Source organism: Oncorhynchus mykiss, chromosome 1, assembly GCF_057628025.1.
Source record: "Oncorhynchus mykiss isolate SJ-2025 chromosome 1, ASM5762802v1, whole genome shotgun sequence".
NCBI classification, from domain to species: Eukaryota; Metazoa; Chordata; class Actinopteri; order Salmoniformes; family Salmonidae; genus Oncorhynchus; species Oncorhynchus mykiss.
The window spans coordinates 1,549,599-1,565,406 of NC_143022.1; the positions used below are offsets into that span (position 1 = coordinate 1,549,599).

General features: G+C 53.1%; 1 protein-coding gene across 8 annotated transcripts in view; it reads left to right on the forward strand.

The window, feature by feature from the left end:
• The window catches only part of cyfip1 (cytoplasmic FMR1 interacting protein 1), a 123,075-nt gene that overhangs the window by 90,316 nt on the left and 16,951 nt on the right, over nucleotides 1-15,808 (forward strand). For 7 of the 8 annotated variants that reach the window (XM_090227922.1, XM_090227467.1, XM_090229040.1 and 4 more), the window contains 7 exons: nucleotides 3,805-3,892; nucleotides 8,827-8,970; nucleotides 11,299-11,389; nucleotides 11,547-11,677; nucleotides 14,027-14,099; nucleotides 14,174-14,268; nucleotides 15,051-15,289. In XM_090227922.1, the coding sequence (XP_090084048.1) occupies nucleotides 3,805-3,892; nucleotides 8,827-8,970; nucleotides 11,299-11,389; nucleotides 11,547-11,677; nucleotides 14,027-14,099; nucleotides 14,174-14,268; nucleotides 15,051-15,289 (861 nt within the window). Of the gene's footprint in view, nucleotides 1-3,804; nucleotides 3,893-8,088; nucleotides 8,299-8,826; nucleotides 8,971-11,298; nucleotides 11,390-11,546; nucleotides 11,678-14,026; nucleotides 14,100-14,173; nucleotides 14,269-15,050; nucleotides 15,290-15,808 lie in introns of those variants that run through there. The other variant, XM_090229157.1, reaches the window with a different exon arrangement.

Below are 15,808 nucleotides of genomic sequence, written 5' to 3' on the forward strand. Positions count from 1 at the left end.
GAAGGATTTCTACCTGTTCTTGTTAACAGCAGAGGGGGTTATGAAGGATTTCTACCTGTTCTTGTTTACAGCAGAGGGGGTTATGAAGGATTTCCACCTGTTCTTGTTAACAGCAGAGGGGGTTATGAAGGATTTCTACCTGTTCTTGTTAACAGCAGAGGGGGTTATGAAGGATTTCCACCTGTTCTTGTTAACAGCAGAGGGGGTTATGAAGGATTTCCACCTGTTCTTGTTTACAGCAGAGGGGTTATGAAGGATTTCCACCTGTTCTTGTTAACAGCAGAGGGGGGGTTATGAAGGATTTCCACCTGTTCTTGTTAACAGCAGAGGGTGTTATGAAGGATTTCCACCTGTTCTTGTTAACAGCAGAGGGGGTTATGAAGGATTTCCACCTGTTCTTGTTAACAGCAGAGGGGGGGTTATGAAGGATTTCCACCTGTTCTTGTTAACAGCAGAGGGGGTTATGAAGGATTTCTACCTGTTCTTGTTAACAGCAGAGGGGTTATGAAGGATTTCCACCTGTTCTTGTTAACAGCAGAGGGGGTTATGAAGGATTTCTACCTGTTCTTGTTTACAGCAGAGGGGGTTATGAAGGATTTCCACCTGTTCTTGTTAACAGCAGAGGGGGTTATGAAGGATTTCTACCTGTTCTTGTTAACAGCAGAGGGGGTTATGAAGGATTTCTACCTGTTCTTGTTAACAGCAGAGGGTGTTATGAAGGATTTCCACCTGTTCTTGTTAACAGCAGAGGGGGTTATGAAGGATTTCCACCTGTTCTTGTTAACAGCAGAGGGGGTTATGAAGGATTTCTACCTGTTCTTGTTAACAGCAGAGGGGGTTATGAAGGATTTCTACCTGTTCTTGTTAACAGCAGAGGGGGTTATGAAGGATTTCCACCTGTTCTTGTTTACAGCAGAGGGGGTTATGAAGGATTTCCACCTGTTCTTGTTAACAGCAGAGGGGGTTATGAAGGATTTCTACCTGTTCTTGTTAACAGCAGAGGGGGTTATGAAGGATTTCCACCTGTTCTTGTTAACAGCAGAGGGGGTTATGAAGGATTTCCACCTGTTCTTGTTTACAGCAGAGGGGTTATGAAGGATTTCCACCTGTTCTTGTTAACAGCAGAGGGGGTTATGAAGGATTTCCACCTGTTCTTGTTTACAGCAGAGGGGGTTATGAAGGATTTCCACCTGTTCTTGTTTACAGCAGAGGGGTTATGAAGGATTTCCACCTGTTCTTGTTTACAGCAGAGGGGGTTATGAAGGATTTCCACCTGTTCTTGTTTACAGCAGAGGGGGTTATGAAGGATTTCCACCTGTTCTTGTTAACAGCAGAGGGGGTTATGAAGGATTTCTACCTGTTCTTGTTAACAGCAGAGGGGGTTATGAAGGATTTCTACCTGTTCTTGTTAACAGTAGAGGGGGTTATGAAGGATTTCTACCTGTTCTTGTTTACAGCAGAGGGGGTTATGAAGGATTTCTACCTGTTCTTGTTTACAGCAGAGGGGTTATGAAGGATTTCCACCTGTTCTTGTTTACAGCAGAGGGGGTTATGAAGGATTTCCACCTGTTCTTGTTTACAGCAGAGGGGGTTATGAAGGATTTCTACCTGTTCTTGTTTACAGCAGAGGGGGTTATGAAGGATTTCTACCTGTTCTTGTTTACAGCAGAGGGGTTATGAAGGATTTCCACCTGTTCTTGTTAACAGCAGAGGGGGTTATGAAGGATTTCCACCTGTTCTTGTTTACAGCAGAGGGGGTTATGAAGGATTTCCACCTGTTCTTGTTTACAGCAGAGGGGGTTATGAAGGATTTCCACCTGTTCTTGTTTACAGCAGAGGGGGTTATGAAGGATTTCTACCTGTTCTTGTTTACAGCAGAGGGGGTTATGAAGGATTTCCACCTGTTCTTGTTTACAGCAGAGGGGGTTATGAAGGATTTCTACCTGTTCTTGTTAACAGCAGAGGGGGTTATGAAGGATTTCCACCTGTTCTTGTTAACAGCAGAGGGGGTTATGAAGGATTTCCACCTGTTCTTGTTAACAGCAGAGGGGGTTATGAAGGATTTCTACCTGTTCTTGTTTACAGCAGAGGGGGTTATGAAGGATTTCCACCTGTTCTTGTTTACAGCAGAGGGGGTTATGAAGGATTTCTACCTGTTCTTGTTAACAGCAGAGGGGTTATGAAGGATTTCTACCTGTTCTTGTTAACAGCAGAGGGGGTTATGAAGGATTTCCACCTGTTCTTGTTAACAGCAGAGGGGGTTATGAAGGATTTCTACCTGTTCTTGTTAACAGCAGAGGGGTTATGAAGGATTTCCACCTGTTCTTGTTTACAGCAGAGGGGGTTATGAAGGATTTCCACCTGTTCTTGTTAACAGCAGATGGGGTTATGAAGGATTTCTACCTGTTCTTGTTAACAGCAGATGGGGTTATGAAGGATTTCTACCTGTTCTTGTTAACAGCAGATGGGGTTATGAAGGATTTCCACCTGTTCTTGTTAACAGCAGAGGGTGTTATGAAGGATTTCCACCTGTTCTTGTTAACAGCAGAGGGGGTTATGAAGGATTTCTACCTGTTCTTGTTAACAGCAGATGGGGTTATGAAGGATTTCTACCTGTTCTTGTTTACAGCAGAGGGGTTATGAAGGATTTCTACCTGTTCTTGTTAACAGCAGAGGGGGTTATGAAGGATTTCTACCTGTTCTTGTTTACAGCAGAGGGGTTATGAAGGATTTCTACCTGTTCTTGTTTACAGCAGAGGGGTTATGAAGGATTTCTACCTGTTCTTGTTAACAGCAGAGGGGGTTATGAAGGATTTCTACCTGTTCTTGTTTACAGCAGAGGGGTTATGAAGGATTTCTACCTGTTCTTGTTAACAGCAGAGGGGGTTATGAAGGATTTCTACCTGTTCTTGTTTACAGCAGAGGGGGTTATGAAGGATTTCTTCATTACATATCAGAGCAGTCTGTCTGACACATGTACAGCTAGCTGTGATGAGGATGTTTCATCTGATGTAGTCAGAATTCTGTGATGGGGGGGGGGGGGGGGGGGTAGAAACCAGGTGGATCCCTGATGGGGGAGAGAGGGGGGGGGGGGGGGGGGGTAGAAACCAGGTGGATCCCTGATGGGGGAGAGAGGGGGGGGGGGGGGTAGAAACCAGGTGGATCCCTGATGGGGGAGAGAGAAGAGGGGGTAGAAACCAAGTGGATCCCTGATGGGGGAGAGAGAGGGGGGGTAGAAACCAGGTGGATCCCTGATGGGGGAGAGAGAGGAGGGGGTAGAAACCAGCTGGATCCCTGATGGGGGAGAGAGAGGGGGGGTAGAAACCAGGTGGATCCCTGATGGGGGCGAGAGAGGGGGGGTAGACACCAGGTGGATCCCTGATGGGAGAGAGAGAGGGGGGTAGAAACCAGGTTGATCCCTGATTGGGGGGGGGGGGGGGGGTAGAAACCAGGTGGATCCCTGATGGGGGAGAGAGGGGGGGGTAGAAACCAGGTGGATCCCTGATGGGGGAGAGAGAAGAGGGGGTAGAAACCAAGTGGATCCCTGATGGGGGAGAGAGAGGGGGGGTAGAAACCAGGTGGATCCCTGATGGAGGAGAGAGAGAGGGGGGGTAGAAACCAGGTGGATCCCTGATGGGGGAGAGAGAGTAGGGGGGGTAGAAACCAGGTGGACATGTTTTAAGTTCTTAATCACCTTTATGAAATGTATTCCTGTCTCTCTCCCTGTCGTTGTGAGGGCTCTCTGTGGTTAATGGAAAAATATGAATTATTAATTGGAATATCCAATCTCTCTCTTCTCTCTAGGTTTGTCCGCACGGTCCTGCCCTTCTCTCAGGAGTTCCAGAGGGACAAGCCGCCCAACGCCCAGCCCCAGTACCTGTACGGCTCAAAGGTCAGTATAACCCTACCCAGCCCCAGTACCTGTATGGGTCAAAGGTCAGTACAACCCTACCCAGCCCCAGTACCTGTATGGGTCAAAGGTCAGTATAACCCTACCCAGCCCCAGTACGGGTCAAAGGTCAGTACAATCCTACCCAGCCCCAGTACCTGTACGGGTCAAAGGTGAGTATAACCCTACCCAGCCCCAGTACCTGTACGGCTCAAAGGTCAGTATAACCCTACCCAGCCCCAGTACCTGTACGGGTCAAAGGTCAGTATAACCCTACCCAGCCCCAGTACCTGTACGGGTCAAAGGTCAGTATAATCCTACCCAGCCCCAGTACGGGTCAAAGGTCAGTACAACCCTACCCAACCCCAGTACCTGTATGGGTCAAAGGTCAGTACAACTCTACCCATCCCCAGTACCTGTACGGGTCAAAGGTCAGTACAACCCTACCCAGCCCCAGTACCTGTACGGGTCAAAGGTCAGTATAACCCTACCCAGCCCGGGTCAAAGGTCAGTACAACCCTACCCAGCCCCAGTACCTGTATGGGTCAAAGGTCAGTATAACCCTACCCAGCCCCAGTACCTGTATGGCTCAAAGGTCAGTATAACCCTACCCAGCCCCAGTACCCGTATGGGTCAAAGGTCAGTATAACCCTACCCAGCCCCAGTACCTGTACGGGTCAAAGGTCAGTATAACCCTACCCAGCCCCAGTACGGGTCAAAGGTCAGTACAACCCTACCCAGCCCCAGTACCTGTATGGGTCAAAGGTCAGTACAACCCTACCCAGCCCCAGTACCTGTACGGGTCAAAGGTCAGTATAACCCTACCCAGCCCCAGTACCTGTACGGGTCAAAGGTCAGTATAACCCTACCCAGCCCCAGTACCTGTATGGGTCAAAGGTCATTATAACCCTACCCAGCCCCAGTACCTGTACGGGTCAAAGGTCAGTATAACCCTACCCAGCCCCAGTACCTGTACGGGTCAAAGGTCAGTATAACCCTACCCAGCCCCAGTACCTGTACGGGTCAAAGGTCAGTATAACCCTACCCAGCCCCAGTACCTGAATGGCTCAAAGGTCAGTACTACCCTACCCAGCCCCAGTACCTGTACGGGTCAAAGGTCAGTATAACCCTACCCAGCCCCAGTACCTGTATGGGTCAAAGGTCAGTATAACCCTATTCAGCCCCAGTACCTGTATGGGTCAAAGGTCAGTATAACCCTATTCAGCCCCAGTACCTGTATGGGTCAAAGGTCAGTACTACCCTACCCAGCCCCAGTACCTGTACGGGTCAAAGGTCAGTATAACCCTACCCAGCCCCAGTACGGGTCAAAGGTCAGTACAACCCTACCCAGCCCCAGTAAGGGTCAAAGGTCAGTACAACCCTACCCAGCCCCAGTACGGGTCAAAGGTCAGTATAACCCTACCCAGCCCCAGTACCTGTACGGGTCAAAGGTCAGTATAACCCTACCCAGCCCCAGTACCTGTATGGCTCAAAGGTCAGTATAACCCTACCCAGCCCCAGTACGGGTCAAAGGTCAGTATAACCCTACCCAGCCCCAGTACCTGTACGGGTCAAAGGTCAGTATAACCCTACCCAGCCCCAGTACCTGTACGGGTCAAAGGTCAGTATAACCCTACCCAGCCCCAGTACCTGTATGGGTCAAAGGTCAGTATAACCCTACCCAGCCCCAGTACCTGTACGGGTCAAAGGTCAGTACAACCCTACCCAGCCCCAGTACCTGTACGTGTCAAAGGTCAGTATAACTATACCCAGCACGGGTCAAAGGACAGTACTACCCTACCCAGCCCCAGTACCTGTACGGGTCAAAGGTCAGTATAACCCTACCCAGCCCCAGTACCTGTACGGGTCAAAAGTCAGTATAACCCTACTCAGCCCCAGTACGGGTCAAAGGTCAGTACAACTCTACCCAGCCCCAGTACCTGTACGGAAAACTGTCTGTTTGACTCCAAGTACCTTGGGGAGGGTCCTACTGAAGATCTCCTCCAGGCCTGTCTGTTTGACTCCAAGTACCTTGCGGAGGAACCTGACCTTAAAGATCTCATCCTGTCTGTTTGACTCCAAGTACCTTGGGGAGGGCCCTGACCTTAAAGATCTCCTCCAGGCCTGTCTGTTTGATCCTCAAGTACCTTGGGGAGGAACCTGACCTTAAAGATCTCATCCTGTCTGTTTGACTCCAAGTACCTTGGGGAGGGCCCTGACCTTAAAGATCTCCTCCAGGCCTGTCTGTTTGACTCCAAGTACCTTGCGGAGGAACCTGACCTTAAAGATCTCATCGTGTCTGTTTGACTCCAAGTACCTTGGGGAGGGCCCTGACCTTAAAGATCTCCTCCAGGCCTGTCTGTTTGACTCCAAGTACCTTGGGAGGGCCCTGACCTTAAAGATCTCCTCCAGGCCTGTCTGTTTGACTCCAAGTACCTTGGGGAGGAACCTGACCTTAAAGATCTCCTCCAGGCCTGTCTGTTTGACTCCAAGTACCTTGGGGAGGAACCTGACCTTAAAGATCTCATCCTGTCTGTTTGACTCCAATTACCTTGGGGAGGGCCCTGACCTTAAAGATCTCCTCCAGGCCTGTCTGTTTGACTCCAAGTACCTTGGGGAGGAACCTGACCTTAAAGATCTCCTCCAGGCCTGTCTGTTTGACTCCAAGTACCTTGGGGAGGGCCCTGACCTTAAAGATCTCCTCCAGGCCTGTCTGTTTGGCTCCAAGTACCTTGGGAAGGGCCCTGACCTTAAAGATCTCCTCCAGGCCTGTCTGTTTGACTCCAAGTACCTTGGGGAGGGCCCTGACCTTAAATATCTTCTCCAGGTCTGTCTGTTTGACTCCAAGTACATTGGGGAGGGCCCTGACCTTAAAGATCTCATCCAAGACTGTCTGTTTGACTCCAAGTACCTTGGGGAGGGCCCTGACCTTAAAGATCTCCTCCAGGCCTGTCTGTTTGACTCCAAGTACCTTGGGGAGGGCCCTGACCTTAAAGATCTCCTCCAGGCCTGTCTGTTTGACTCCAAGTACCTTGGGGAGGGCCCTGACCTTAAAGATCTCCTCCAGGCCTGTCTGTTTGACTCCAACTACCTTGGGGAGGGCCCTGACCTTAAAGATCTCCTCCAAGCCTGTCTGTTTGACTCCAAGTACCTTGGGGAGGGCCCTGACCTTAAAGATCTCCTCCAGGCCTGTCTGTTGGACTCCCAGTATCTTGCTTGCTTTGGTGATAATCCTTCTCAGCATATTTCTCTGGCTGACATATGCATTACCAAACTAACAAACAATACAAAAAGTTAAAATACTCTCAATGAAAGATTTGTAAAACAGAGTCAGAGTCAAGCCCCCTACAGTGTAGTGGAACACTTCTCCTCCAGTCCCCTACAGTGTAGTGGAACACTTCTCCTCCAGCCCCCTACAGTGTAGTAAACACTTCTCCTCCAGCCCCCTACAGTGTAGTGGAACACTTCTCCTCCAGTCCCCTACAGTGTAGTGGAGCACTTCTCCTCCAGTCCCCTACAGTGTAGTGGAACACTTCTCCTCCAGCCCCCTACAGTGTAGTGGAACACTTCTCCTCCAGCCCCCTACAGTGTAGTAAACACTTCTCCTCCAGCCCCCTACAGTGTAGTGGAACACTTCTCCTCCAGTCCCCTACAGTGTAGTGGAACACTTCTCCTCCAGCCCCCTACAGTGTAGTGGAACACTTCTCCTCCAGTCCCCTACAGTGTAGTGGAGCACTTCTCCTCCAGTCCCCTACAGTGTAGTGGAACACTTCTCCTCCAGCCCCCTACAGTGTAGTGGAACACTTCTCCTCCAGTCCCCTACAGTGTAGTGGAACACTTCTCCTCCAGCCCCCTACAGTGTAGTGGAACACTTCTCCTCCAGTCCCCTACAGTGTAGTGGAACACTTCTCCTCCAGTCCCCTACAGTGTAGTGGAACACTTCTCCTCCAGTCCCCTACAGTGTAGTGGAACACTTCTCCTCCAGTCCCCTACAGTGTAGTGGAACACTTCTCCTCCAGTCCTGAGCATCACCACTGAGCGATTACAGCAACAGCAACTCAGAGCTGACAGACAGGGAGGGAGCGAGAAAGTGAATATTGTAGGGGAAAATTCTGGCATAACTTTCTCTCTTTCTCCCTGTTTCCCTCTCTCTCGCTCTCTTTTCTATCCCTCTGTCTCCCTCTCTCCACCCTCTTCAGGCTCTGAACCTGGGGTACAGCAGTATCTTTGGTTTCTACAGGCCCTTAACTTCCTGTCTCCCTCTACCTCTCCCCTCTCTACAGGCCCTTAACTTCCTGTCTCCCTCTACCTCTCCCCTCTCTACAGGCCCTTAACTTCCTGTCTCCCTCTACCTCTCCCCTCTCTACAGGCCCTTAACTTCCTGTCTCCCTCTACCTCTCCCCTCTCTACAGGCCCTTAACTTCCTGTCTCCCTCTACCTCTCCCCTCTCTACAGGCCCTTAACTTCCTGTCTCCTTCTACCTCTCCCCTCTCTACAGGCCCTTAACTTCCTGTCTCCCTCTACCTCTCCCCTCTCTACAGGCCCTTAACTTCCTGTCTCCCTCTACCTCTCTACAGGCTCTGAACCTGGGGTACAGCAGTATCTTTGGTTTCTACAGGCCCTTAACTTCCTGTCTCCCTCTACCTCTCCCCTCTCTACAGGCCCTTAACTTCCTGTCTCCCTCTACCTCTCTACAGGCTCTGAACCTGGGGTACAGCAGTATCTTTGGTTTCTACAGGCCCTTAACTTCCTGTCTCCCTCTACCTCTCCCCTCTCTACAGGCCCTTAACTTCCTGTCTCCCTCTACCTCTCCCCTCTCTACAGGCCCTTAACTTCCTGTCTCCCTCTACCTCTCTACAGACTCTGAACCTGGGGTACAGCAGTATCTTTGGTTTCTACAGGCCCTTAACTTCCTGTCTCCCTCTACCTCTCTACAGGCTCTGAACCTGGCGTACAGCAGTATCTTTGGTTTCTACAGACACTTTGTTGGTCCTCCTCACATCAAGGCCATGTGTCGTCTGCTGGGGTACCAGGGCATCGCTGTGGTCATGGAGGAACTGCTCAAAGTGGTCAAGAGCCTGGTGAGAAAGGAGAAGGGTGGGATGAGTGAGGGGGTGGAGGGTAAGTGGGCGAGAGGGGGATGGAGAGTGAGGGTGGGAGGGAGGGAGGGTGAGTAGAGGGAAGGTGGGAGGGAGAGTGGGAGGGAGGGAGGAGGAATGGGCAGTGAGGGTGGAGAGAGGGAGGAGGAATGGAGAGTGAGGGAGGAGGAGAGGAGAGTGGAGGGAGGAGGAATGGAGAGAGGGAGGGAGAGAGGGAGGGAGGAGGAATGGAGAGAGGGAGGGAGGAGGAATGGAGAGAGGGAGGGAGGAGGAATGGAGAGAGGGAGGGAGGAGGAATGGAGAGAGGGAGGGAGGAGGAATGGAGAGTGGAGAGAGGGAGGGAGGAGTGGAGAGTGGAGGGAGGAGGAGTGGAGAGTGGAGAGAGGGAGGGAGGAGTGGAGAGTGGAGGGAGGAGGAGTGGAGAGAGGGAGGGAGGAGGAGTGGAGAGTGGAGAGAGGGAGGGAGGAGGAATGGAGGGAGGGAGGGAGGGAGGAGGAATGGAGAGAGGAGGGAGGGGGAATGGAGAGTGGAGAGAGGGAGGGAGGAGTGGAGAGTGGAGGGAGGAGGAGTGGAGAGAGGGAGGGAGGAGGAGTGGAGAGTGGAGAGAGGGAGGGAGGAGGATGGAGGGAGGGAGGGAGGAGGAATGGAGAGAGGGAGGGAGGAGGAATGGAGAGAGGGAGGGAGGAGGAATGGAGAGAGGGAGGGAGGAGGAATGGAGAGTGGAGAGAGGGAGGGAGGGAGGAGGAGTGGAGAGTGGAGAGAGGGAGGGAGGAGGAGTGGAGAGTGGAGAGAGGGAGGGAGGAGGAATGGAGAGTGGAGGGAAGGAAGGAATGGAGAATGGAGGAGGAGGGAGGAGGAGATGGGAGAGGGAGGGGAGGAAGGGAGAGGGGAGAGAGGAGGAATGGAGAGAGGGGGAGGGGAATGGAGAGTGGAGAGAGGAAGGGAGGAGGAATGGAGAGAGGGAGAGAGGAGGAGGAGGAGAGAGGAGGATGGGAGAGAGGGAGGGAGGAGGAATGGAGAGAGGGAGGGAGGAGGAATGGAGAAAGGGAGGGAGGAGGAATGGAGAGTGGAGAGAGGAAGGGAGGAGGAATGGAGAGAGGGAGAGAGGAGGAATGGAGAGAGGGAGGGAGGGAGGAATGGGAGAGAGGGAGGAAGGAGGAATGGAGAGAGGTAGGGAGGAGGGAGGAGTCCAGCTCCAGGGCACCATCATGCAGTATGTTATTAACCCCCCCCCCTCCCCTCAGCTCCAGGGCACCATATGCAGTATGTTATTAACCCTTCCCCCCCCCTCAGCTCCAGGGCACCATCATGCAGTATGTTATACACCCTGCCCCCCCTCAGCTCCAGGGCACCATCATGCAGTATGTTATTAACCCCCCCCTCCCCTCAGCTCCAGGGCACCATCATGCAGTATGTTATTAACCCTGCCCCCCCCTCAGCTCCAGGGCACCATCATGCAGTATGTTATTAACCCTGCCCCCCCTCAGCTCCAGGGCACCATCATGCAGTATGTTATTAACCCTGCCCCCCCTCCCCTCAGCTCCAGGGCACCATCATGCAGTATGTTATTAACCCTGCCCCCCCTCCCCTCAGCTCCAGGGCACCATCATGCAGTATTTATTAACCCTGCCCCCCCCCTCAGCTCCAGGGCACCATCACGTAGTATGTTATTAACCCTGCCACCCCCCCCCCCCCCCCCCCTCAGCTCCAGGGCTCCATCATGCAGTATGTTATTAACCCTGTCCCCCCCCCCCCTCAGCTCCAGGGCACCATCATGCAGTATGTTATTAACCCTGCCCCCCCCCTCAGCTCCAGGGCACCATCATGTAGTATGTTATTAACCCTGCCACCCCCCCCCCCTCAGCTCCAGGGCACCATCATGCAGTATGTTATTAACCCCCCCCCTCCCCTCAGCTCCAGGGCACCATCATGCAGTATGTTATTAACCCTGCCCCCCCTCAGCTCCAGGGCACCATCATGCAGTATGTTATTAACCCTGCCCCCCCTCCCCTCAGCTCCAGGGCACCATCATGTAGTATGTTATTAACCCCCCCCCCCCCTCAGCTCCAGGGCACCATCATGCAGTATGTTATTAACCCCCCCCTCCCCTCAGCTCCAGGGCACCATCATGCAGTATGTTATTAACCCCCCCCTCCCCTCAGCTCCAGGGCACCATCATGCAGTATGTTATTAACCCCCCCCTCCCCTCAGCTCCAGGGCACCATCATGCAGTATGTTATTAACCCTGCCCCCCCCTCAGCTCCAGGGCACCATCATGCAGTATGTTATTAACCCCCCCCCCCCCCCCAGCTCCAGGGCACCATCATGCAGTATGTGAAGACCTTGATGGAGGTGATGCCTAAGATCTGCCGTCTCCCCCGCCACGAGTACGGCTCGCCGGGTGAGTCCGGAGAGACAAGGAGCTCCCTTCAATGTCTGTTAGATATTTATATAATTAAAGGTTTTAGCAAGGCAAAGTAGACTACAGTAGCTAGCCATTTAGAGTAATCGATCCCTTGATTTGTTTAGCTGACGTAGCCGTCTCTCCTCCCTGCCAGGTATCCTGGAGTTTTTCCACCACCAGCTGAAGGACATAGTAGAGTACGCCGAACTGAAGACCGTCTGCTTCCAGAACCTCAGGGAGGTGGGCAATGCACTGCTCTTCTGTCTGCTCAGCGAACAGAGCCTGGTAAGAACCACGACCCCAACACGTCTACACAACCACGACCCCAACACGTCTACACAACACGACCCCAACACGTCTACACAACCACGACCATAACACGTAAACACAACCACGACCCCAACACGTCTACACAACCACGACCCCAACACGTCTACACAACACGACCCCAACGCGTCTACACAACCACGACCTCAACACGTCTACACAACCACGACCCCAACACGTCTACACAACCACGACCCCAACACGTCTACACAACCACGACCCCAACACGTCTACACAACCACGACCCCAACACGTCTACACAACCACGACCCCAACACGTCTACACAACCACGACCCCAACACGTCTACACAACCACGACCCCAACACGTCGCACAACCACGACCCCAACACGTCTACACAACCACGACCCCAACACGTCTACACAACCACGACCCCAACACGTCTACACAAACACGACCCCAACACGTCTACACAACCACGACCCCAACACGTCTACACAACCACGACCCCAACACGTCTACACAACACGACCCCAACACGTCTACACAACCACGACCATAACACGTCTAAACAACCACGACCCCAACACGTCTACACAACCACGACCTCAACACGTCTACACAACCACAACACGTCTACACAACCACGACCCCAACACGTCTACACAACCACGATCCCAACACGTCTACACAACCACGACCACAACACGTCTACACAACCACGACCCCAACACGTCTACACAACCACGATCCCAACACGGCTACACAACCACGACCCCAACACGTCTACACAACCACGATCCCAACACGGTTACACAACCACGACCCCAACACGTCTACACAACCACGATCCCAACACGGCTACACAACCACGACCCCAACAACTGAATCACCCTTTTTCACCAAGTACATATGCTGTTAGCACATATGGTGCTGCTAGTGATAGACAACTTACTCAGAATGTTACCCGGTGATATGGTGCTGTTAGTGTTAGACAACATACTCAGAATGTTACCTGGTGATATGGTGCTGTTAGACAACATACTCAGAATGTTACCTGGTGATATGGTGCTGCTAGACAACATACTCAACATATTTTCAGCTGGTGTAAAAGACGCATTTAAGAATGGGAATCTCCCTTGAGTTCCCCAGGGGAGCGCCGTTCGAGTTCCCCAGGGGAGCGTAGGGGGACAGCGCGGTTCGAGTTCCCCAGGGGAGCGCGGTTCGAGTTCCCCAGGGGATCGTAGGGGGACAGCGTGGTCTGAGTTCCCCAGGGGAGCGTAGGGGGACAGCGTGGTCTGAGTTCCCCAGGGGAGCGTAGGGGGACAGCATGGTCTGAGTTCCCCAGGGGAGCGTAGGGGGACATGGTGGTCTGAGTTCCCCAGGGGAGCGTAGGGGGACAGCGTGGTTTGAGTTCCCAAGGGGAACGTAGGGGGACAGCGTGGTTTGAGTTCCCCAGGGGAACGTAGGGGGACAGCGTGGTCTGAGTTCCCCAGGGGAGCGTAGGGGGACAGCGTGGTCCGAGTTCCCCAGGGGAGCGTAGGGGGACAGCGTGGTCCGAGTTCCCCAGGGGAGCGTAGGGGGACAGCGTGGTCCGAGTTCCCCAGGGGAGCGTAGGGGGACAGCGTGGTCCGAGTTCCCCAGGGGAGCGTAGGGGGACAGCGTGGTCTGAGTTCCCCAGGGGAGCGTAGGGGGACAGCATGGTCTGAGTTCCCCAGGGGAGCGTAGGGGGACATGGTGGTCTGAGTTCCCCAGGGGAGCGTAGGGGGACAGCGTGGTCTGAGTTCCCCAGGGGAGCGTAGGGGGACAGCGTGGTTTGAGTTCCCAAGGGGAACGTAGGGGGACAGCGTGGTTTGAGTTCCCCAGGGGAACGTAGGGGGACAGCGTGGTCTGAGTTCCCCAGGGGAGCGTAGGGGGACAGCGTGGTCCGAGTTCCCCAGGGGAGCGTAGGGGGACAGCGTGGTCCGAGTTCCCCAGGGGAGCGTAGGGGGACAGCGTGGTCCGAGTTCCCCACATCTCTGACCAGTAGCTAGCAGCTTGTCAGCAACACCTTGTTTCAGTGGAACATCTCTGACCAGTAGCTACAGCTTGTCAGAAACACCTTGTTTCAGTGGAACATCTCTGACCAGTAGCTAGCAGCTTGTCAGCAACACCTTGTGTCAGTGGAACATCTCTGACCAGTAGCTAGCAGCAACACCTTGTGTCAGTGGAACATCTGTGACCAGTAGCTAGCAGCAACACCTTGTGTCAGTGGAACATCTGTGACCAGTAGCTAGCAGCAACACCTTGGAAAATACAATGGCTGCTAAAAAAGACAATTTAAACAATCTTCTCTTTCACTCTCAGTCTCAGGAGGAGGTGTGTGACCTGCTACATGCCGCACCATTCCAGAACATTCTTCCCAGGGTCCATGTCAAGGGTAAGATTTTCTGTCTGTCTGTCTGTCTGTCTGTCTGTCTGGATCAGTGACTCTGTTATCTCTTCTCATTGTAGAGGGTGAGCGTCTTGATGCCAAGATGAAACGCCTGGAGGCTAAATACACAGCCCTGCACCTGGTTCCTCTGATAGAACGCCTGGGAACCCCACAGGTACCATCACACTGCCTTAGTAAACACCAGCCCTGGGAACCCCACAGGTACCATCACACTGCCTTAGTAAACACCAGCCCTGGGAACCCCACAGGTACCATCACACTGCCTTAGTAAACACCAGCCCTGGGAACCCCACAGGTACCACCACACTGCCTTAGTTAACACCAGCCCTGCACCTGGGAACCCACAGGTACCATTACACTGCCTTAGTAAACACCAGCCCTGGGAACCCCACAGGTACAATCACACTGCCTTAGTAAACACCAGCCCTGGGAACCCCACAGGTACCACCACACTGCCTTAGTTAACACCAGCCCTGGGAACCCCACAGGTACCATCACACTGCCTTAGTAAACACCAGCCCTGGGAACCCCACAGGTACCACCACACTGCCTTAGTTAACACCAGCCCTGGGAACCCCACAGGTACCATCACACTGCCTTAGTAAACACCAGCCCTGGGAACCCCACAGGTACCACCACACTGCCTTAGTTAACACCAGCCCTGGGAACCCCACAGGTACCATCACACTGCCTTAGTAAACACCAGCCCTGGGAACCCCACAGGTACCATCACACTGCCTTAGTTAACACCAGCCCTGGGAACCCCACAGGTACCACCACACTGCCTTAGTAAACACCAACCCTGGGAACCCCACAGGTACCACCACACTGCCTTAGTAAACACCAGCCCTCCCTCTTCCCCACCCATTCTCCTCCCTAATCCCCCTCCCCCTCTTTTACTTCCCCACTCTTTCTCCCCCCTCTCTTCCACTGTAGCAAATAGCCATTACCCGTGAAGGTGACCTGCTGACCAAAGAGCGTCTGTGCTGTGGCCTGTCCATGTTCGAGGTCATCCTCACACGTGTCCGCGGTTTCCTGGACGACCCCATCTGGCGCGGCCCGTTGCCCAGCAATGGCGTGATGCACGTGGACGAGTGTGTGGAGTTTCACCGGCTGTGGAGCGCCATGCAGTTTGTTTACTGCATCCCTGTAGGAGCACACGAGTTCACCGTGGAGTGAGTAGTGACACAGCATCGGTCTAGAACGATCCCTGAGGGGTTACACTGCTCTGTATAGAGGGGGGTGATCTCTGCTCTGTATAGAGGGGGGATCTCTGAGGGGTTTACACTGCTCTGTATAGAGGGGGGATCTCTGAGGGGTTTACACTGCTCTGTATAGAGGGGGGTGATCTCTGCTCTGTATAGAGGGGGATGATCTCTGCTCTGTATAGAGGGGGATCTCTGAGGGGTTTACACTGCTCTGTATAGAGGGGGGTGATCTCTGCTCTGTAAAGAGGGGGATGATCTCTGCTCTGTATAGAGGGGGATGATCTCTGCTCTGTATAGAGGGGGTGATCTCTGCTCTGTATAGAGGGGGATGATCTCTGCTCTGTATAGAGGGGGGTGATCTATGCTCTGTATAGAGGGGGGATCTCTGAGGGGTTTACACTGCTCTGTATAGAGGGGGGGGTGATCTCTGCTCTGTATAGAGGGGGATGATCTCTGCTCTGTATAGAGGGGGGATCTCTGAGGGGT